The 23,398-nt window shown below is 31.9% G+C and overlaps 1 protein-coding gene across 3 annotated transcripts; it reads left to right on the top strand.

Annotated features, from left to right (window-relative positions):
* Positions 1 to 280: 280 nt before the first annotated feature.
* LOC129914316 (putative aminopeptidase W07G4.4) lies at positions 281 to 12,885 on the top strand. Of its 3 annotated transcripts, XM_055993504.1 has the most exons (9): positions 281 to 551; positions 619 to 814; positions 9,135 to 9,279; positions 9,341 to 9,469; positions 9,529 to 9,627; positions 9,688 to 9,829; positions 9,893 to 10,233; positions 11,894 to 12,376; positions 12,520 to 12,885. In XM_055993504.1, exons 2-9 carry the CDS (start codon positions 798 to 800, stop codon positions 12,682 to 12,684), a joined length of 1,521 nt encoding a protein of 506 aa, XP_055849479.1. In that variant the 5' UTR covers positions 281 to 551; positions 619 to 797; the 3' UTR covers positions 12,685 to 12,885. The 3 variants fall into 3 exon arrangements, with proteins under 3 accessions (XP_055849479.1, XP_055849478.1, XP_055849480.1); XM_055993503.1 differs by having other exon boundaries at positions 308 to 814; XM_055993505.1 differs by lacking the exons at positions 281 to 551; positions 619 to 814 and adding an exon at positions 7,062 to 7,221.
* Positions 12,886 to 23,398: the final 10,513 nt, after the last annotated feature.

Below are 23,398 nucleotides of genomic sequence, written 5' to 3'. Positions count from 1 at the left end.
ACACACAATTACAAATAAAAAAATTACTCTCATTATGTTCTTTCACTCCAGAAAAAGGAGTAAAAATTTAGAGTACTCTTTAATATAGTGAAAGAAAACCTCGAATTCGACCTCAGTAGTAAAATTTTTCGTACCGTACTTTACTACCATACTGTTTTCTAAAAAGATGAATTCATTTTTCCAACAACTAGCTACTTCCAAAGTTCACCCTGTATCTGGATGCCGGTGAATCAGCTGATTCTGGAAATGTCATACGTCATCTTGGTTTGCATCCCATCAGAACAAAAAAAAAGCTGACAAATCATAACCTTTAAAAAGTTTATAGATAAAATTTCACTCTACTGCACATTGTTTGTAATAAAATAGCAGCAGAATTTCTTTAAAGTGATAATTAATTGTTTTGCACGCAATTATTCACTCCAATTTGTTGTGAATAATAAAACAATCGCAGTAGCGCAAAACAAAAGCATCACACTGCGACTTCGTGACGATTGTTCCATAGAACAATCATCCAAACTGAATCACTGAACTTCTGCCTCAGTGCATTTTAGGTATATCTTATCTCTTGTTCATACACAAAGCTATTGCTGGAGTATACTAACAACTAGCACTTTGTAGCTTATTTTGCTATTCGTTTGGTTTTGGAAGTTCAGTTTGCGATTGACCGGCTAGCCAACTCTGGTTATTGACTTGTCTCGTCAATCAAGTGTGCCTGTATTCGCGTCAGTTCTCATCTAGAGTGTAAAATTGTGTTCTATCATATCACACGGATTTCTTAAAATTGAGTTGGAAGCAAAATGGGAGGAATAGACAGGTAAGTTTGCTTGGGTTTTAGGGTTAAACAACTTTTTCTAATACAAAAAAAAAACTAGCTTTCTGGGATGTTAGATAACCACGACTGTGAATAATAAGGTATTTTTTTAATGGCTCACAGAAAGCAGTGAATTATTGATATTTGATTTAAGAGATTTAAAATTAAGATAATTTTCCTCAAACCTAATTATACAAATTTAACTTGTCTTCTATTGGATTTTTGTTTTAACTGTTGTTTGATCACGTTATTATCTATATTAAAAGTATTTTCAATATGCATTGCATTCTTGGCATAAAGATTAGGTACCTATTACTTGGTGCAGTGTCCAATAGAATCATGTTTGAGAAGTTAGATTTCAAATAGAACTTCTGTACAATAGGATATAGAATTAATTCTTCACAAAGTTTTCTTAATAACTGAATAGTAGGTAGGTAGTTAAAATAAGGTAATACAGTAAAATGTGGTCGATGGACTTAATATCAAAGCAAACCTCATCCAAGTGTTTTCTTTTTATTGTTAAGAAAGTTTCGATTTGTTCTTGTTGATTTCAGTGCAGACGGAAAGCCCCCGGTTTTGTATTGTTTCATTTCTGAGGCCAACTATAATTGCTGGTGTTTTTAATTTGCTTTAAAGCCTACCTTTCTTATTAGTTCGCAGTCGTTCGCAACTTTATTTATTCCCACGTAATTTTCCACTGGAAACTAAACCTCACTTTTCCCCTGAAATAAACAGCTGTCGTAATTAATTTATTCTGAATTTGGATTTGAAGAACAATTCTATTCAACTTATTTTTGTAATTTATTTCAAACAATGAAGGATTTCTAAAGCTTCATGACATCTTCATATCCCCCCAAAATTTATTCACTCAAGCTCAATTCCTCCGCCCCAGGGCTACCTTCGCGCTTTTTCAAAATTGTCAAAACGACTCAATTAAAAAAAAAAAATATATGTACGTTACTGTTGTTTAGCGCTGATTTGATTTTTATGAGGTTAGATATTTTTGATAAATTTTGAGTTGTTCCTTGAAGAAATTATGCACAAGTAATGTTTGTGTACGAGGATTATTTTTATTATAATCAAACAATTTTAATTTTAAGAAAAATTGTGTTAAAAGGTTTATGTTGCGGTTCGGGAAAAGCGCAAATGAGGTATTTCGTGTAACTGTCATACTTTACTTATTCTATTTTCACATTTTTTACTTGCGATATAGGTACTATACATTATGTATATCAAGTTATGCATTCGTAAAAATAAAAAGTTGAGATAACATTTTTCCATGACATTACGACGGTAGAGAATGCCAAAATGGGATACCAATTTTATTTTAAAACTTTTTTCCAAAAAATTATTTATAGTCGAGTCAAATTAGACATAAAATTTGTAAAATCTCGGAATCCAGGGAAAGTCGATGCATCTGAAAAACGAGTATAGGGCTGCATTATAAAAGGGTCAAATAAGAAAGTTAAAAAAAAAAATTTCACCGCTCTCGATTACAACAGTTTTTATGGACCGTTAACTGTCATTCCGTATGCAAGAGTCAATCGGAATTGCTGTCTCATTTTAGATTTTGATCAAACTTTGTAGGGATATTCTCTAGGACTGTAAGGAAGCAAATCCATGATGATTTTATTTTAAGTTGCGTGGTTTCCCCGCTACCCGCATTCGAACTTTTTTAGAAGGTCATTTTTATGTTATTATAGCTTTGCGTCTACTAAAGATATCTTTTTGTTTGAAACGCCATGTTAAAGCTTAAGAGTAGTAATTTTTGAATATATATTAAAAAATTACGTAATAATTATCCCTGAATTAAAAATAATTTTTGAAAAACTGGTAATTTTGCTGATTTTTCATGGTTTTTGACTGGCTCCAGAACCTTGGCTATTATATGTAGGAAGTTTATACTTACCAAATATTAAATATAGATATTTTTCAACAAAATAAATCTAAAATGAACTCGATGGCTGTACTCCTTATGCAAAAATTTTAAGTTCAAAGTTTTGAGTTTTTTGAACAAATATTTTTTTATACTATGATTTCTTACGATTTGACTAAAGATAGAAACATGAAACTAACAGTGTGTTTAGTTGAAACTTTTAACTTTAAGTCCTCTAAATAAAATTGTGTTATTTTCATTTCTTAGTGTACCGCTTGTTTGAAAATTCGCAAAAATGCTAAAAAGCCAAAAAAACCCTACTTAAGGCTATGATTGCACTATGTTTGACATAAGATAGAAGCATGAAATTAATAGTATATTTAGTTCGTACTCTTAGCTTAACACACTGTAAGTTTCACATTTCTTCGTTTAGTCAAATCGTAGAAAATGACAGTATAAAAATTAGCCTTTTTAAAATACTCTATACTTTGAACTTAAAATTTTTACATAAGGAGTACAGCCATCGAGTTCATTTTAGATTTATTTTGTTGAAAAATATCTATATTTAATATTTGGTAAGTATAAGCTTCCTACATATAATAGCCAAGGTTCTGGAGCCAGTCAAAAACCATAAAAAATCAGCAAAATTACCAGTTTTTCAAAAATTATTTTTAATTCAGGGATAATTATTACGTAATTTTTTAATATATATTCAAAAATTACTACTCTTAAGCTTTAACATGGCGTTTCAAACAAAAAGATATCTTTAGTAGACGCAAAGCTATAATAACATAAAAATGACCTTCTGAAAAAGTTCGAATGCGGGTAGCGGCGAAACCACGCAACTTAAAATTAAATCATCATGGATTTGCTTCCTTACAGTCCTAGAGAACATCCCTACAAAGTTTGATCAAAATCTAAAATGAGACAGCAATTCCGATTGACTCTTGCATACGGAATGACAGTTAACGGTCCATAAAAACTGTTGTAATCGAGAGCGGTGAAATTTTTTTTTTTAACTTTCTTATTTGACCCTATTATAATGCAGCCCTATACTCGTTTTTCAGATGCATCGACTTTCCCTGGATTCCGAGGTATAAAGCTAATTTGACTCCACTATTATAAAAAATTAGTTTTTTAAAAAACGGCTCTAACGATTTTGAAATTTTTTTTTTTTAAATGCATCTTAATATATCAATCAAAACTGCATACTTGTTTTGGAGGGCAATTTGATTTCAGATTTTATTTTATTTTTTTAAAAAACAAATTTTATTTTTTTTCCAAATTTCTATATAAAAAGTCTTAAAAATTTAAGCAACTTTTAGAATAAGAGCAAGTTCGTGCGACCCAGTCTTGCATTTTATTGGGGCCCATTTTTTTTTATCAAAATCTTCTTTTTTTGTCTCTTTTTGAAAATCTACGAAAGTAGCCCTGCTCCGCCCTTTTTTACTTGCTCTAGAGGGCAAAGTATTGGTTTCACGTAAAGCAAACATTTTGAGGTTTTGAAAGAAATCCATTCGTCTGTGCCTCCATTTGTACACATTTCCACAGCCTAAATGGGTGGACGAATTGGTACAGATGATTTTTATGGAATTCTGAAAGTTGATTTTTTTTTCTTGCTTAGAACTTAAATATATTATGTACTTTACCTGCCATACAAAATTTTCAAATTAGCAAATTACTTGAAACGGCTATAATGATTTTGATTAAACTTCGCTTATGTAATATTCAAAGCAATTGCAATAATAAACAAAATAACAAAAAAAAAAAAAAAAAAAAACAAAAATGTGTCTTCAATGTCGGCTCTTCGCCTACATAAACCAATTTAAAAAAAAAAGTTTATATAGAAACAGCTCTAATAATCTGCAAGTTAACTAACACAAAAGTGTTTTGAACTGCAAGAGCAAGAACGTGCGACCTAGTCGTGCATTTTTTCAAATGCGGCGTTATTCTTTTTCTTGATTAGCTTGATACAAAAAAAAAAGACCAAACTGCGGAATTATTACAAGTTAATACTTAAATCCAATTATATTTATCACAAAAAAAAACATAATTGTTAAAGAGCATTGAGATATAAAAGTGACCAAGTTCTAAAATTTGGTTTTAAATTTGTATCAATTAAATTTTGATTGTTCTTTTGGCAATTTTTAAAGTTATTTCAATATATGCCATGTAAATGAAATAAAAAATATTTTGATGAATTATATTAGCATTTTTCGTCTGAGCCATTAGTTTTGTTACACCCTGTACATTTCGCACTATTAGAATATCTAAATTTTTTAAATATTTCTTTTGCACAAGATTCTTCCAAGTTTCAAAGTTCTACGACAATCAGTAGTGTTCTATAATATTTGATGACTATTGGGCGGAAATGGGCTGATAACCCGCCCCCTGGCTAAAATTCTCAAATTTAAACTTTTTTTTCCAATGTATTAACTACAAGCTCAAGATTCTACGGTAATCATTATGTGCTCTATAATAAACTCCTGCTCAAAATTAACGCACACATTTTTCGTCTGAAGTTATACCCCTGAATCTTATTCTAAAAGGCTTTAAAATTCTTTGGTGCATTTTTTTGTGTTTTGTTATTGTTTAGCAAGTCGAAAAAATGCTAAACTGCAACAGTATTATCAACCAAAAAAAAGATAAACCAAATTTAACAATTCAAGGTCTGAAAACTGATTATAAAATAATTTTTATTTTTAAGAAGAAAAATTTTAAAAAAATGGAAGCGGGTGACGGTTCTTTCCCATAATTGTATGCAATACTTGGTATAGTCTCCTCTAGCGCATATGACAACCTGGAGTCGTTTGTCCATTCCACTAATTAACTTTTGAAGGTTTTGTTTTAACACTTCTTTCACTGAAGTTTTCAGTTGATCAAGACTGCTTGGAGGTGGATTTCGGTCGCGAATGCATCTTTTCAATATTTCCTACACATGTTCTATTGAATTCAAATCCAGATTTCTGTGTGGTTAATCCGAAGCTGGAATATTAAAATCTTAAAGATATTCTCAAACTACTCTAGCATCTGGTTCCAATCTGGAACCAGATGCTGTTCGAGGGCATCAGTCAAGTATTTTTGGGTACTTAACTTAGGTCTAGAAAGGCTCGATAACTCCGTAGGTGTTGTAAAGCAGATTTAACTCCATGAAATTTTATGACTCTTCTTTAAAAGGCTCGCGGGTTAACAGACAGACTTCAGCAAATCTCTCCCCAAATCTTTAATTTAAGATCACTATTGTCTCATTTGAGAAAATAACCATGATGCTGTGGCATAAAGTAATAGCAGGACTTTACTTTAAAATAAATAGGATGTGCGTTAAATTTGAGCAGGAGTGTATTTGATGAAAATTCAGAGCAAATGGGAGGTTATTACGCCCCTTCAATTGAAAATCTCACATTTTCGATTTTTTCCGTGCCAAATAACAACTTTCTACGATAAAGGGAAATTCTCCATAATTTTGATGATCTGTCAGTGAGTCAGTCAGTCAGTAGCTGAAGTTTTGACCAACTCAACAAATGAAGCGAGTTTGAAATTTCTGGCATCTTGCAAATAATTTCTTAAGGGATCAGTACTTTTTATAATTAATATAAATTCATTTTTTTAGTTTGCCACTTAGTCGGAAAATAGTTGCTCTCGCTGACGATATTTATCTTGCCTTTAATGTCATTAAAAAAATAAAGCAACAAATGAGTAAGGATCTTAGGTCATTGAACTTCTATGTAGTTTAAATATCACAATATGGTTCTTAGTACAAAATCCATATTAATGCCGTTTCGAAAGTTCTTAATCTGGAAGAAATCACGTATCACGTTACAAATTATGATCGTTTAATTTTTAGCACCGATTGCATAAGCCTCGATGCTGTAAGAGAATTTAAACATCTTGGAGTTACTGAATCTTACAGCCCTATTCTGCTATTCGATTCACGTGAATCGAAAGATTCCCTTTCTTAATCATGTCAAATTGGCTTTGAAAAACTTCTAACTTTCGATAGCAAAGTGTTGTTCCCGTCTGTTTTAGAAATTCAAAAGAAAAATAAATTGTCTAAATTTATTTTTAACCACCTTTTAAACGCTTCTTATTTTAGACTTTCACGTGAATCGAATAGCAGAATAGGGCTGTTAATCTGAATGAATAAAATCTAAATACAAATTTTCTATCATATTTCAGTATCATTCTTTATACTCATTTGTGTGTTTAGACTGAAAATATTTTGTTCTTGTGATTGAGCAATATAAAAAATATATTTAAACTTGAACAGCACTGTAGGAATTTAAAATCAGTTACTGATAATGGCTTATCTATTTGTGTGAATTTTCATATCATACGAGTACCAGCATATTCCAAAATTATAGATATTTGAGTTCTCTTTCAGTTTGCGATCCAACGGCTAACTTAATCGACTTTCGTAAATTGTAGTACCTAGTCAGTATAATTTATTTTGTTGATTAGTGATATTTAGTATTGCCTTTCAATTAACACGCAAGTCTTGTTATTGAATTTTTAGCTAGATGGCAGAAGCTCACAAGTAAGTTTGCTAAAAAAACGTTGAATCTCGTAAAAAAAAACAAGTTTAACGTAAAAAAATGGATTTGCCAACAATTGAATGAAATAGAATTTCTATACTACAAAAATATTTAAAAAGAGAATGATATTTCGTTTTTTTGCGAAAATTGACATACAGTTTAATGATTTTTGTATTTTGATTTAATTCTTAATTGTTATAAGTGTTCCGTTAATGCCATAGTCGGTTTTATTTAAAATTTTACATCATTATTTTTTTGTTAATTTGTCTTAAATGCAGAATACCAATAATTTCTTATCTTTTATTTAAAGATTTATTGAAAATCTTATCCTGACAACAGTTGAAAGTACATACATAAAACCATTTATTTCTTCAATAAATTCAAAAGCCTCTTTATCCGGCCAATCTACTTATATTTATTGCGATTATGACGTTTTTGATAACAAAGATAAAAGTTTTAAATCAAACGACATTTCACATGTTGACATATTTTGATACATGTCTATATTTGTTGTTATCTCGATTTTCTTATAAAGAAATGTATCTGCATTTTATGAGATATTTATAGACGTTTATTATGTATTATCAAAATGGGTGTGTTGCCATATGAATAATTTTTAATAAATAATTTTTGTATACCAGCTGTTGTTGATCGGAAATACGAGTACATATGTAAATGTAAAAATTAAATTATCATATTCATTTGCAATGAAAGCAAAAGCAATTTGTTTTCAAGCCTAAGTGCCGGGTTATCAAATGAAGAGAATAATAAACACATGCATTGATAATTACTTTGCAAGTGCAACAAAGTATAAATTTATGAGTTATACAATACAAACAACCAACACTGATAAAGGAATATTTATTAGTTAATCAGAAAGGGTTTCCCTCCTACGCAAATGTTTTTTATTTATAAGCTTTCAAACTTTGCAATAAATATTAAGCTTTAAGCAATAAACTTGCTTATGTTGATAACAAAACAAAGTGATTTCATGTTTTTATTAATTTCCAATGAATATTTTTAGTACATGATTCCTCTTTACCTCGAGCTTCCCTTTTCGAGTCCAAAGTAAACATTTGTGGTGTGTAACCAAAAATCGTCCGAAGAATTTTTTCCCCGAAAAAATCCAGATTTTTGAACGCCTTCTTCAAAGACCATAACTCTGTACAGCAGAGCTGGCATTTCAAAGTCCTTGTAAAGAGACACTTTAGTTGTTCGAGAGAGGGCTTTACTGGTCAATTGACTTCTTAAACCAAAGTACTTAGTGCAAAGTACAATGTAGATACTTTGCTAGTTATCGATATTCATGTTTTGACCAAGGATATGATCGGGATGGACTCCACTTGATAGTAGCATACACTTCATAATTTTGAGTTTAGTATATGAGACCTATTGAACCATTGAGACTGGCCTTAAACGACAAAGGCCTCTCACAACTTCTACTTGTCATAATTATTAGTTTCTAGCAATGAATATCAACTCTGAACAAATCTTCCCCAGTTGGGTAATGCAATCAATTTAGTCATCGAATTAGTATTCACTTCAGGCATTCTTTGAAAAAAAAAATCTCTAATAAAATAGTTCCTCCTATCGATGCTTTTGTTTGTTTATCTTTCCATTTTGTTTGTTATTCTCCACTTTAGTAATGAACTTGAAAGTCTCAAATGACTATTAATCAAAGTGCATTTGCCGGTAATTTGATGAATTTTTGAATGAATTTACTACTCTCTCACAACAAGGGGCGTTCGCTTACATTACATTGCACACTGATAAGATCTAAAAAAAAATATGGAACGATCTCGTTGAATGAATTTGACCGACAAACCGGCATGACATCAATTATATTATTGAACAATAAAAAAGTACCGGCTCTATTATAAATTAAAATTAATATGTTTCTCTTCCTACTTTATAGACTTGTGCCATGCACAGTAAAATTGGCGAAATTCATCAAAAAATCTGGTTGTGATGTTTTGTGTGTGATTGACAAACAAATCCCTTCAGAGTTGGTTGATCAATTCAATGAATTCCGAGCATTTGATAAGGCTTTTGATAGTGTGGTAAGATTATATTTTGTTTATAGAAATATTCCCATTTAAAACCTTTTGCTTTTTGTTTTAGGTTTCATGCTTTAAATCCCAGAATTTAGATCTTCCAGTGGTGTATTCTCCCATTGCTGAACTTAATGATTATCATGATGTACGCGCTTACCAACAAGCTGCTGCAAAATCGCTAAGTCGAGCAATTAAGGTTTTAAAAAGCCTTGGTTTTTTAATGGTTCTTTTAATTAACATTTTGTGGTTTTCTAGGCTGGATTTCAATCACCATTGCTCTTGGTTCCTCAAAGCAAAATCTTTTCCAATGCTGAACTGTGTACAGTTTTGGGAGCTCTCGAAGAGCTTTATGTTGTAAGAATCTGAACACAAAATTCAACATCAAACATCTTTCTTATTATCTCTCTCTTCTAGCCAATTCAATTGCGTGAAGATGTTCCCGAAAAGAAACAACGCATTACTAATCTCTCTTTGATGATATCCAATCCTAAAGCTGAACAAATCTATAAAGAAGCATTGCTTTTAGAATCAGGAAGATTTGTTGCTCGTGATATTGGTAAATTTGAAATTAATTTCAATTTGAAAGTTGTCTTACTTTGTTCTTCCTTACATTTTCTAGGTGTTGGTGATCCAGAAAGAATGTGTCCAACAAATGTTGAGCAATATATTAAAACTATCTTCCCTTCACTTAAAATGGATATAATAAGCGATATTGATGTTCTGACAAAGGAATATCCATTGTTTGCTGCTGTGAATAGAGCAGCCAGCACTGTGAAACGTCATCAAGGACGAATTATATTTTTGGAATACAAACCACCACAGCCAGCTAAGAAAACATTGATGTTGGTTGGTAAGGGAGTATGCTACGATACTGGTGGCGCTGATATTAAAGCTGGTGGAATCATGGCTGGTATGTCAAGGGATAAGTGTGGAGCTGCCGCTGTAGCTGGATTTATGCAGGTATTTTAAACACAGAATTCAAAAGTTACTCAAAACCTTAAACATGTAAAAAAACGCAAAAGATTTTCTTTATTTGCATCGCATAGATGTTAAGGTTTGAAGGTTATTTAAAGGACTGCATACTTAGCTTCCTATGACTGTCAACTGCTATTAAAGATGCTTCGCTGCCCCATGTAGCTTTTTGAAATTTAACAAAGCCAGCTCTGTCCAAAGCAAGTTGTTTCCTGTGGAGCACATCAAGTTGGTTGAGTTTAATATCCACTTGAGCACGCCACTTAAAATGAGATCTTACTCTGCCACATTGGTCACTCAGGGTGGAAACGAATATTTGTCGGACACTGAATGTTTATTAGCTCCAATTGTTGATGCTATTTTAGCCGCTGTGTTTACAGTCTTCTGACCAGTTCCATGTCGATAGAAAGCTCGCACAAACGTAAGAAGAACTAGGGAGACATTACACAGTTTTCACGAATTTGTTCATAGTTATTCTTACTCAAAAGCAAGTGAAAAAAATCCTAAACTATTCCAAACGGGTTCATAAAACTCCAATGAATGCTGTTGCCGTTTAACAGTTTGGTAAAGCATTCTTTTCATATCCCCACCATCGACTATATTCTCTGGCTGGTTTCCTTGTGTAGATAGTTTCAACCTCTGGTAGAATTTGCAAATTCTTTTTCGTCTGTTGGGTTGTGGGACCATGAAAACAGCATGACTTCTTGCTTAACTCATCTTTTTATTCCAAACTAACACCCGAATAGTTGCTGGTTTTTTGCCATTACTCCTACTTCGGGCAGATATCCCATGTTTTTTAAATATGTACTCCAAGAACAAGAAGCTGGTTTAATAGTCGTGGAACTAATGACGCTGCGCTATCGGTTTTGTCATGAATAAGTCTTCCCACTACAGTATTTTTCCGACCTTGTAAGCTTGTAACTGCCCATGCAGTTTTTTTATTATAAAATTACTGAGTTCATCGGTCTTATTAGGGTTGTTGCGAAAATTATCATGTGTAACCGACTTGATGCAGAGTAGTGGTACTTTTTATTAAGTCTATACACCTATTTTCAATTTATCTTTTTAAATACAAAGAATAAAAAAGTTATTAATAACTGTATCATTATTTTAATTCATTTATATTCATTTTATATAAGATCTTAAACATCCGCATCCGTATCTGCAGATCTGAACTTTCAAAAACCAAAATCCCTAGTTGTTATACTTAAATTTCAAATCTTATTCACATTTCGTGCCCCTGGAATGTTATTACAAACGGTACCAATTCGATCCAAAAGAGAAGCCCATTACTGTGCAACACTAATTACTAATTACTAATTACAACACGTCATGCTCTAATTTGGCTTCCCGTATTCTGTCGCTCTTTTGGTAGGCGAAATAGAATAACAACGTAATATGGGCTTAGAGGATTTCTCTTTAAACAACTCAACTATCGTACTCAATTTAAAAAAACGATAAATTTTTCTTCTCATGAATCCTTTCTCAAATATAAGGGAATTATAAGAATAGACATTTGCATTGAAGAGAAATGTCTATCCATTGCAGAAACCAATATTACCTATGTTTCTATTTTCCCCATATTCAAGATTGTATTGCATTTTCTCTAAAAATTTTAAATAATATTTATTTTTTTTTTTTTTTGTAGATTGTTCAAGAACAAAAGCCAGCCGATGTGAATGTCATTGCTGCCCTATGTTTGGTCCGTAACTCAGTTGGTGAAGAATCCTATGTAGCAGATGAAGTTATCACCTCTAGAGCTGGAGTTCGTGTTCGTGTTGGTAACACAGATGCCGAAGGTCGAATGTGTATGGCCGATGCTCTTTGCCGCATGAAGGAAATCGCCAATGAACGCAACTTGCCAGATCCCCATTTGTTCACAATTGCCACTTTAACAGGACACGCATGCCTCGCTGTTGGAGAAGGCTATTCGATTGTAATTGACAATAGCGTAGCCCAGCAGGCTGGTCATGCTTTAAAATTACAAGAAATCGGTACTTCATTTGGAGAACCATTTGAAATTTCCAAATTGCGACACGATGATTTTGATTTTAATTGTGGAAAAGTCATTGGAGAAGATATTGTCCAATGTAATAATGCTGCCTCGTCAAGAACTCCCCGTGGTCATCAGGTAATAATTACTTAAAATATTTAAATTTTTTTCAATTGATGTTAGCAGGTTCAATGTTAATCTGCGAACTTGAAGGCACTAAGTGAAAATTAGTAACCTAAGTCTTAACTTGAAATAAATTTAATATAATTAATTTAAAACAGGTCCCAGCTGCATTTATGATTGTTACAACTGGTTTAGAAAAACACGGTCTCCAATCGGAAAAACCACTTAAGTATACCCACTTGGACATTGCCGCCAGTGCTGGAGAATATCCAAAAATGCCAACTGGTATCCCAGTCATTGCCCTAGCTAAAACTCATCTTTGAGAATTTAATTAAATACAAATAACATTGGTATTGTGCTTAAAAAAAATTTAAAATTTTCAGGTTTGATTACAAGCTTTTTTAGAGTTAATTATTTTGTATACTGCTAAGTACTTATTGAAAGCCACTGCAATAGAATCACATTTTTTTTTTGTTTTTCATTTATAAAATTAATAATAATAAATATAAATTGTGAATTTTTGATTGAATGAGTTTTCATTAAATTAAAAAAAAATAACTTCATCTTCAATCTGGAAGTTGAAGTTCATTTGCGTTTTCAGTTTTCGGTATTGAATTGTAATCTGAGTTCATTAATGTATTTTAATAATAGTAGGAAAAATAATGAAAATTATGAGAAAATATGTTTCATGAGAAAAATTGGATTTATCAGCAGCCTGTCTTTTGGTATAATCCAAATAATAGGAAACATAAACAAAAACTAATTGATTTCACTTTTTAGTACAGTAGCAAATTTTAAAACATTTAAAAAAAATTTAAATCATTTATTTTTGTTTGTTTTAGAAAAAATTTTCTTTCATTAAACAAATATTGAGATCCAGGCCACCTTTTCTTAAAACTGTTATGGCCGATTTTTTGAACATTTAACAGACTTAAACATTAAAATGACGTTTTTTTTAAAGGTACTACTTAATGACCACACCAGAAAATTTTGCGGCAGTGGTACGGGTAATTGTATGAAAAAAGTTCCACACCTGACTGTTCCGGTTTGGAATTTTGTTTTCATATAATAACTCGTACCGCAACTCCATACTTTTCCGGGGTTGTCATTCCTTTACACAATCATAACACTGGTTGACAAAATTGAACTTTTTTTTTGTTGCCGAAACAAAAATATACTTTTCTGAAGGTTTTCGGTGTGCTGAACTCGAATCCGAAGTCAAAAAAAATTAATCAGCTCCCGTTTTTTGATATACATATTACCGTTAGAAAATGCAGTACTTCGGACCTTATTCTTTTATATAAGGAAAATTGTTTGAGCATATTTAGTAAAGGTTTTTAAAACCTTTTTAAATCTGTTTAAATCTTTCCGATATCTTTTTTACTGCCCGAGATATGTTCACTTGTTTGGTATTTTTATAAATTTTATAACGTCATTATTTCCTTTATGATGTTTTAAGCCAAACCCACTTACTTCATTTTAAGATATCTCGGGCAATACAAAAGATATTAAAAAGATTTAAACAGTTATCGAAAGATGGAAAACATTTCTTATAGAAACCGTTACTAAATATGCTCAAACGATTTTCCTTATACAAAAATTAAGTTCCGAAGAAATCAGAAAAACATTTGTTTGCATTTTCTAACGGTAATATCTCAAAAACGGGAGCTGATTAGTTGTTTCTGACTTCGGATTCGAGTTCAGCACACTGAAAACCTTTAGAAAAGTATATTTTTGTTTCGACAACAAAACCCTTGTAAACCAGTGTAATTTAACGAATACGCGGTCTTACAATCGATAAATTAATCGTTTAATGCAATAGGGGCCCTGTTTTTGCAGTTTAAAAAAAAGTATAGGTACAAGATTTCAAAACTAAATAGAACGAAAAATATTGAAAAAATATGCAAAAATAGAGACGTTTGTCAAAATAAATAAACAAACAACAAAACATCTGTTATTCGAGTAAATGTGTTTTTTGTTTGCTATGTAAAACATGTTTTGTTGAATTCATATTGCAAGAATTAAAAAAAAAAAAAAAAAAAAAATCAATTAGGCATAGTAGGGCTGTGCAAATCGATCATTTGTATATATATCGAATCGATCAAGTATCGGTTGAATTAATGATTCGATCTTTTGAATCGATCGATCATTCGATCATTTTAAAACCTTTTTGTTCTAGTTCTGGCGTTTGTTGGTATCGATTCCGATCATTTTCATTTCAATTGTTCGGATTCCTATCTAAATTGAACGGAATCTAAATGAAAAATCATATATTAGTATTATTATGTGTTGTACGCTAATTTTATTTTCATGTAATCGCAGCTTTTATGTTAAAAACGAGTGAGAATAGGATAGACAGACTGGTATTGAATTGGAATTATTGAAACTATTTAATGCGATAAGAAGAGAATGAGAAACAACAGAAAAAATATTGAATCTAAATAACCGGTATAGAGTTAAAGAAGTTTAGAGATACTATCGAAATGATTGAAATTGGGATCGATTGATTCGTAATTTTTTGATCGATACTTTTCGATGATCGAATCAAAAAGATCTAATCGTTCGTGGAAAGAAAATACTAGTTTCAAGGAAGGCTTTTAGAAATTCCACAAGAACTGCAAAACCGTAAGGATTTGGGACGAACAAGTCCCTAATTTTGAAAGCCCTTAAGTTTGTCTTTTAAAGAAGTTAGTTTGGAGCATTATTTTTATGACAACCTGTAGGTATATCTTGGTTGTTGTATCTGCTTGTATTTGATACATCAGTTCTTAAGGTCAAAACAGATTGTTTCAATAAATATTGTAAAAGTAAATCACTGTAGTGTATGTGTAACATTTTTGTTTTCAACAGAAAAACTTTAACAATCGACAAAATTCTTATCAATGTAAAATTAACCAAGCCAATTGCTATTCTGTAATCATTTTGGAGCTGAGAGGAGACTGTACAGTGTACACTTTCTTGTATCGAGTGTTGCAAAATCTGACTTGCTTAAAATGTCAATTTTTTGCAGTTATTTTGTCTAGAGATTAGCCACCCTAAGCTTAATTTACTGTTAAGTGTGCAAATAATTTTTTTTAGAAAATTATTTTTTTACTGTCTATATTATTTTCTATTATATTCCTCGATGATGTTTTTCACTTATTACAGTTAATTATTGTATTGGCTATTCGTTGGAATCAATAAACAAAGGACTAAAAATGTAATTGAAATTTTAAAAAATTGAAATAAGTGATTTTAAATTTGATTTTAATTTTTCTTAAAATTGCCTTACTTTTCAAATTTGGTTGAAAACTTGCCAAATTAAACAATAAAGATGAAGTGATAAAGGTTAAAAAATAAGGCGAGCTTAGAATTTCTATTTTCTTTGGTTATTATAAGTGCTAGAAATAGGTCTTAAATGGTCGATTTGGCTTAGTATAAAAGTAACTAGTGAAATTGGCTGGACACTACAGTGAAAAACTAGTTTTTTTGATTTATAACAGTGTTCATGTAAATGAGCGATATGTATGTATACATTAAGGTGGTCCTAAAACCCTATATAAAATTTAAAAATTAACTTTAAAAATCTAAGGAAATGACATTTTACATGACGTTGAGAGGAAGGAACTTAAATAAGAATCTAAAAAAATGGCGGCTATCCAACCGCATGTCCGGAACTAAAACTACCCTAATTTACATTACATAAATAATTTAATTGTAAGTCTCAACATTCACATTGTCACCATTGAAACTAACATCACAATTAGAAGAGAAAAATAACACTCATACGCCACAGTGAACCATTAATCGCAGAACAAATACAAAAGAAAAACATAATTAAAAAGTAAACTTCTAGAAAACTCCTTTGCTAATCTAACCAGACAAATAGCCTAGGAAATTGTAATAGAAGAAAGAGCAATAAACTTTGAAAAAAAAGAAAAAATAACAAAACACAACACAAAGTTCACCTCTACTACGAGTTCCTTGCTCCACTTCTACCTTCACTGCATTAATACCAAAACAAATTCAACCAACATCTTAGCCAGAGTCACCTATTTGAAAGATGCTGCAGCAAATGTGTGGGTAGATAGAGTTTACATTTTACCACCACACACTCCAAAACTGCATACAAACTCTGAGGTATACAAAAACTTAAACACAAAGAGAAGCCACTAATGCATTTGCTGGCCATCACCTTCAATGTGAATTCCTTAAGGCTAACTCAATTCCAACCATCAATTCCATTCACGAGAGGCATAATACACTCCAAGGAATCATATAAACCTAAGACAGCAGCGAGTGGCTGCTTCACCTCCTCGCTACCACTATCCTCGAAATGTAACCCGTTTTATATATCGTCTTGACTTGCTGTGCACGATTGAATTCCGTCGAGTGTGTTAAGCCCCCGAAGTCTCCATGGTCCCTGATGGTAAAGTCATCCTTATCGTCAGCAGCGGTGTCGTTGTCTTAGTTTTATTTTCAGTGGGAGAGAGGCCCATGCAAACAGCCAGCACAGCGCACCTAGCCAATTCATGTACAATCTACGATATATTTGCAAGGAGGTAGGGACCGGACCATCCAGGCATAGGCACACCAAACCAACATCTAGCAGAAACTAGAAACTCTCTGGCCATTTGCCATTGACTGTTTTTATGTTTATTCGTTGTTCTTCTTCCACCCGTGTGCACGTCCATTTCCCAGCTGCTGCTGCTGCTGCTGCCCTAGACCATTTGCCAAGAGGTGCTTCAACTAACATTAAGCCACTGCCGCAGTTAGCGAAGAATCGACCGCCACGATCGTCGTCGTTTGCCGAATGTAGGCCAACAGTGGCATGTTATGTAATGATCCGTTCTACTACGGTGTCGTGAGCTAGTACATTCCTAACGGTGCATCGTGTTATTGTGTGCTATGCGCTTTTGTTATCCCTTTTCTTCCGCGCTGCGCACTATCAATTGAATTTTCTTCTCTTCCAGGTTTGGATTTGGACTTTAGAGGTAGGTAGATATAGGAGCTCTTGGAGTGGGGGAGTTGTTTTCAAGTTGGTATAATTGTGGAGGTGGAAGAATTCAAGATGTGTGCGTGAGTGGGCACAAATCGATTTCTGACACTGGTGCTTCCATGGAGGAGTGAGTAATGGGGGTGCTTCTTTACCTACCTAAGATGTGTTTTGCATGAACAAATGCATTTTATTTCCATGTTTGAAGTTTGACCGTTGTTCATGGCCAATAATGGTTACATGCGAATAACAACAACAACAACAACAACAAAACAATATTGCCTTTTAAGGTTTGCAAAAGAAAAAATTTACAGTTAAAGACCATAAATAGAGGAGAGAGAGAAAAAAAAACATCATATGGGAAGTTGTATTGTATATGTTGCTGGGGTCTTTTGTTCCCATCGTCCAATGGGATCTTACGAGCTTCACTTGAATAAATGGTTTTGTGTGTTGAGATTTAATGTAGGTATTTATATGAACTTCTTCAATAGCCAAATGCATCTTGGCAACATGAAGTTTATCAAACGTTTTTCTGCGTGGTAAGGGTTTCCTGAAGCGGAATTTATACAATCATTGTTGTACCACTTATTTTTGTTTTTTGGCCGTTCGTTTGGCAAGCGAAACTGTACATTGTTTTTTTTTTCACAATAAAATAAATATTCCTTCCTTCTAAAAACAAGCGGATTCCGTAATAAATTAAGCGGATTTCTACATGGTTTGTTGCCAGGATGACTTCCGTCATAAATTAAGCAAAACTTCTTAATTTCTTGAATGCGCAAATTCAATAGAAATCCACTTAATTTATGCGGAAAATCATTCGTGGACACATTTTAATACAAAAATAAATTGTAGAGCCACTGGGTATCGAACCAACAACACTGTTGAGTCACTAGGCGAGTACTTTACCATCTCACTGTCGGAAATAAATATGATAAACTGCAACTAAAGCTGAAGTCTAATGACAATTTTTAAGTTTTTATTTGTTGCCAGTTTTCAAAAATGAAAATTCATATTAAAATGAAATGAAGTTTACAGAATTTAAGCGGATTCCACACATTTTAAGCGGAAATCGTATTGTTATAAGCGAGTGGGATTTAAGGTGAACATATCGTCATATTTTAAGGTGGCCTTATTTTCTCCGTGTAGAATTTTCTGACTTCAAGTTTAATGGTTAAGATTCAAAGAAAACAACATCAAAATATTAAAGGCTGTCCAATTTACGGATATACAACATATGAGAGCAATGGGGTCATTCAAAAACGTATAATTTAGGTACGCGTCTTCTCCGTTACCGATTTTATTTTACTCCTTTAACGTCATAATTCTGCTTGTCAAAATTCTGTACGACAAAATTCTGAGAGGTCAAAATACTGTAAAATTGCAACCAGAATTTTGCTATACAGAATTTTGTTCGTACAGCATTTTGCACATACAGAATTTTGACATACAGTATTTTGGCATACAGTATTTTGAATACAGAATTTTGCAACATACAGAATTTCGACCCCAACCCCAGAATTTCGACCCCAACCCTATTTGGACACCAAACCCTGATGAACTCTTAAGTCTAACAAAGTTTTAAGAAAATAGATTGATTCTCCAACGAGATAGACTAGAAACAAACATTAATATGTTCTCTCCGTTACTTTCGAACAATAATTTTTTAAGGTTTGAAATGTTAAAAGCATGATATTGCAGGTGTAAAATTACTCCTCCTAGCTAAACCCGAAACGGGGGCAAATAGACCCCCCTTCAATACGATTTTTTTCTTGTTTCAACTCAACCTACGCGATCTAGGTTTTTGGTACTTTCTTTCTGAATCACCTTGTATAATTACACTGGTCAACAAAATTGAACTTTTTTTTTGCCACAAGAACCAAGATATACTTTTCTAGAGGTTTTTGATGTGCTGAACTCGAATCTGAAGTCAGAAAAATTCATTGACCTTCGTTTTTGAAATATTACCGTTATAAAATGCTAAAAAAACGGCATTTTGGGGTATGTGGGGTAATTCTTCAGATATTCAGATATTCTTCTTTCAAAAACTGTTTAAATTTTCCCGATATCTTTTTTATTGCTCGAGATATCTTAAGTTTAAGTTAATAAGCCAAAGAGAAAGTAAACTTAATATTAAGGGTTTTTCATAAACGTCATAAATCTGCGTTAGTACAACCGTCTTTCTGCTTTGCTGCATTAATGAACACACCAATTCTGCAGAATGTTTGCAGGCCTGCATTGGTACAATTTTAAGCAGTCACTGAGTGCTCATAAACGTCAGAAAAAAAAAAATATAAAAAATACCACAGAATGAGTTTTGTTTAATAAGCAAAAAAATATTTACTTTTCAGTTCCCGAAAATATTGTTTTTAATAGGTAATAGGTGGCTCAAAAAAAATATATACTTTCTTCTAAAAAATAATAATAAAAACAACGAGTGGTTCACATTTGAAACAAATTATGGGTGGAAAAAAATATTTTTAATTAGGGTGTTCAAGAAATTTTTTTTTGCCTTTGAAAAAAAAAAAAAATGATATTTAGTGCACAGAAAGTTTGTTAAGTGCGTTTCTTGATGTAGAAATATAAATTCATGTCAAAATGTAAAATATACCATTTTTCTGAGCCCCCTAATTCAAAAATACCTACCCCAATTTTAAATTATATTTCGTAAACCATGTTTTAAAACTTTCTCTGAAGTGAAAATTCCACCCTAGTGCAAATTTTTTTTTCTTCGATAATTTGGTCAAAACAATATCTACGTTGATTTTTTTAGAATTCTTCAAGCAACTGTAGAAGATAACGTTTCTTAGAGCCACCCTAACACGAAAAAAATCAATATAAAATCACCATCTCAAAAAAACATGATTTAGAAATTTTCTGTGTCATTAAAATCTAAATTTTTCGAAAAATTAAAAAAAACATTTTTTGCACCACCCTAATGTTTGCTTTTCATTTTTTTAACAATATTTACATTTATTAACAATAAAAAAAACGAATCAAGAGCCAAATATGTAAATATCTTCGTCAATTCCGCAGCAATAAAATTTTGGCTTCGCAATCTGCCCGATGTTGACGACATTATGACGTTTATGAACAGCAGAACTGCAGTTGGACTAAGTTAGTCCGATCGCAGATCTGACTTTATGAACACTACTAACGCAGGCCTAAGTTAGGCAGACGTTTATGAAAACACCCTAAGTTTAAGTCACTGGCCACAGAATTTTTGCCACAAGAACCAAAATATATTTTTCTTAAGGTTTTTGGGTTGCTGAACTCGAATCCACAATCAGAAAAATTCTATTAGCCACCGTTCTTGAAATATAACCCTTTAAAAAAAAAAAACAAAGGCTAATAGAATTTTTCTGATTGCGGATTCGAGTTTAGAAACCCAAAAACCACTAGAAAAGTATATTTTGGTTCTTTTGGCCAAAATATTGTTGACCAGTGTTATCAATTACCTACAGTTCTGTATGTTCACTCTTCTTTCGCAGATCCGTTTATATAAATAACTATTGTTGTCTATACTTCTTCTATTTTGTATGTACGTCACTCCTTTAATAAAACAGTTTCTTGCCTAACGGTACTTTTTTAACTTTAACTTACAGAACGTTCTTATTTTTAAATTGTTTCCATTTTTGTTTCAAGACCTAAGATAGAAGTTAATTCTCAGGAAGCTTGTAGATGTCCCATTGATGCGTAACCTAGCACCTATCTTATTTTCTCTATCTTTTTGGTGACAGAAAGAAAGGATAAAAAAAATCTCTAGTCACTTGGAAATAGCCATATTCCGTATGGGACATAATCAACACCGCCGCCACCACCGCCACAATAATAACTGAACGCATATAGATAGTAGCAACAAATACACTCACTAACCAAGTACAATTTTGGATCTGATGGGATTCATTTTCCAGATCTGATATAATTTTTCCAAATGGAGTTTATTCTCTTTACTATATGATTCTTCGACAAGAAACTTCTTTCCTCACTTCCTTAAAAGTTCAACAATTGCGGTGTATGATATTGTGAACGAAGAATCAGACAAAAATCACATTTGACGAATGCGGAAATAGTCTGAGCCATTAATATGGTGTGGTGATGGTGACGGTTTATCTTATAGGTGCTCATGGTACTATACGTTCTTTTAGGTACATACGTATAGTATGTTCATCAAAAACAAGGAGCTTCAATGCAATTAATAGCCAACTATGGAATAACAAATCAATTTACAAACTTGGTTTGTGAACATTTTTTCTACATAACAGTTAAATCTTGTAATCGTGGTGAAATAGTTTTAAGATTTGAATATAAAGTGTATTATAAAAGTTTTCACCGGCTTAAGAGGCACATCCAATTCTCTTTGGCTCTGGTCTATATCACTCTTCTGACAAGCAAATCGAGCAAAAACAAAACCATAGATTGAGTGTTGAACCTTTCTATCAGAGTGAAAATTTGGTTTTTGCCAAATTCAAAATGACATATCTCTCCTTTTTAAACAACTAACCCAGCTATTCCAACAAATAACACTGTGTAACACTCAAAATATACGCGAGCGGAGACCTATCACGTTTTGTAGGTCTTGTTGTACTGATTACGAAACGGTATTTAAAAAGTCCTTAACACCCCCAAAATCTGGAGTTAGGGACAAAAAACGGTTTTTTTTACCTTCACCCATTGAAAAATTCTAGCTTCGTCCAATTTTTACTCATTTTTGATTTTTTTATAGTTTCTGATAGAAGATAATTATACCTTTTCAACAATGTATAAAACATGTGATTCAGTTATAATACCTAGAATTTATAAGCTGTCAAAGTTCAAAAAAAATGTTCGAACAGTGAAAACTATACATGAGCAGCGCTGCCACCCCAAAGATAATTGAGCGCAGTATATTTCAAGAAAAAGCGCAGTAGATTGCAATATACCGCAGTAGATTTTTAAATATACAAACAACATTCAAATCACAGAAATATATTTTACTACAACACAAATTAAAAAAAAAATCATGTGTGCAATTCACACGTGGTTGAAGTGAAACCTTAAAAATCATTTTTCTTGCAAAAAAAATGGAAAAAATTTAACTTTTTCTTATTCCATAATTTTTTTTATATGACAACCTACAATAAATTTTATACCATCTGAAAGCTTATAGACCAGTGCCGATGCCTTCAAAAACATTAAAAAGTACAAAAAAATCATAGTAGGATGAAACCCATTGGAAAAGGAGGTGATTATGATAAAAATTAAAGGAAAAATAAATTACGGGCGAGCCGAGTTCGGGAAGTGGGTGGGTTGAGTTTTTAATGGTAAAAAATGGTATATCTCGATTTCCGGCAAAACTACAAATCCTATAGAAAAAAGTTGTATGGCAAAGTTGTAGGTAATAAAAAGATCTACAACTTTTGTATCAACAATTTTTTCACATAACCTCAAAATTTATGTGAAAAATTCAAAAAACCGAGTTTTTGGTATTTTATTTTTATCTTTTTCAAAAACAAAAATTTTTGTACGAAATTTGGTGAAAACTTACCTTATCATGTCCCAAATACACTGTAATTTATTTGATTAAAAATATTAATTTGTTTACCTTATTTTGACTTAATACCAAAAAAACACCCTAATTTTCAATCGAAAATTCACGTGTCAAAATATCAGCTTTTTTCAAAAAGTCGATGGGTATTTCGTTCGTTAAAATGTCTATTTTCTGATGGTGTAAAAAAAAATTTACATTAGTATACTATAGAACATGTTCTCGTAAAATTAAAAAAATGAAAAAAGCTTGAATTCGAAAATTTTTTTTTATCATTGTTTACAATTTTGGCCTATTTATTAAAATTTACACTTTAATTACTCAAAAAACGTAAGATTTATCAATGTTACATGAAATCTTACGTTTTTTGAGTAATTAAAGTGTAAATTTTAATAAATAGGCCAAAATTGTAAACAATGATAAAAAAAAATTTTCGAATTCAAGCTTTTTTCATTTTTTTTAATTTTACGAGAACATGTTCTTTAGTATACTAATGTAAAATTTTTTTTACACCATCAGAAAATAGACATTTTAACGA

The sequence above is a fragment of the Episyrphus balteatus genome, chromosome 3 (genome assembly GCF_945859705.1).
Source record: "Episyrphus balteatus chromosome 3, idEpiBalt1.1, whole genome shotgun sequence".
Lineage (NCBI taxonomy): Eukaryota > Metazoa > Arthropoda > Insecta > Diptera > Syrphidae > Episyrphus > Episyrphus balteatus.
Note: the sequence above shows the minus strand (reverse complement) of the source record. Positions and strands in the feature narration are given on the sequence as shown.

Bases quoted from the DNA above. Each gene is read 5' to 3' on its own strand.
- LOC129914316 (XM_055993504.1), top strand. The intron at 9,830-9,892 runs GTAAATTTGAAA...TACATTTTCTAG, and splicing joins ATTTGTTGCTCGTGATATTG to GTGTTGGTGATCCAGAAAGA. The intron at 10,234-11,893 runs GTATTTTAAACA...TTTTTTTTGTAG, and splicing joins CTGTAGCTGGATTTATGCAG to ATTGTTCAAGAACAAAAGCC.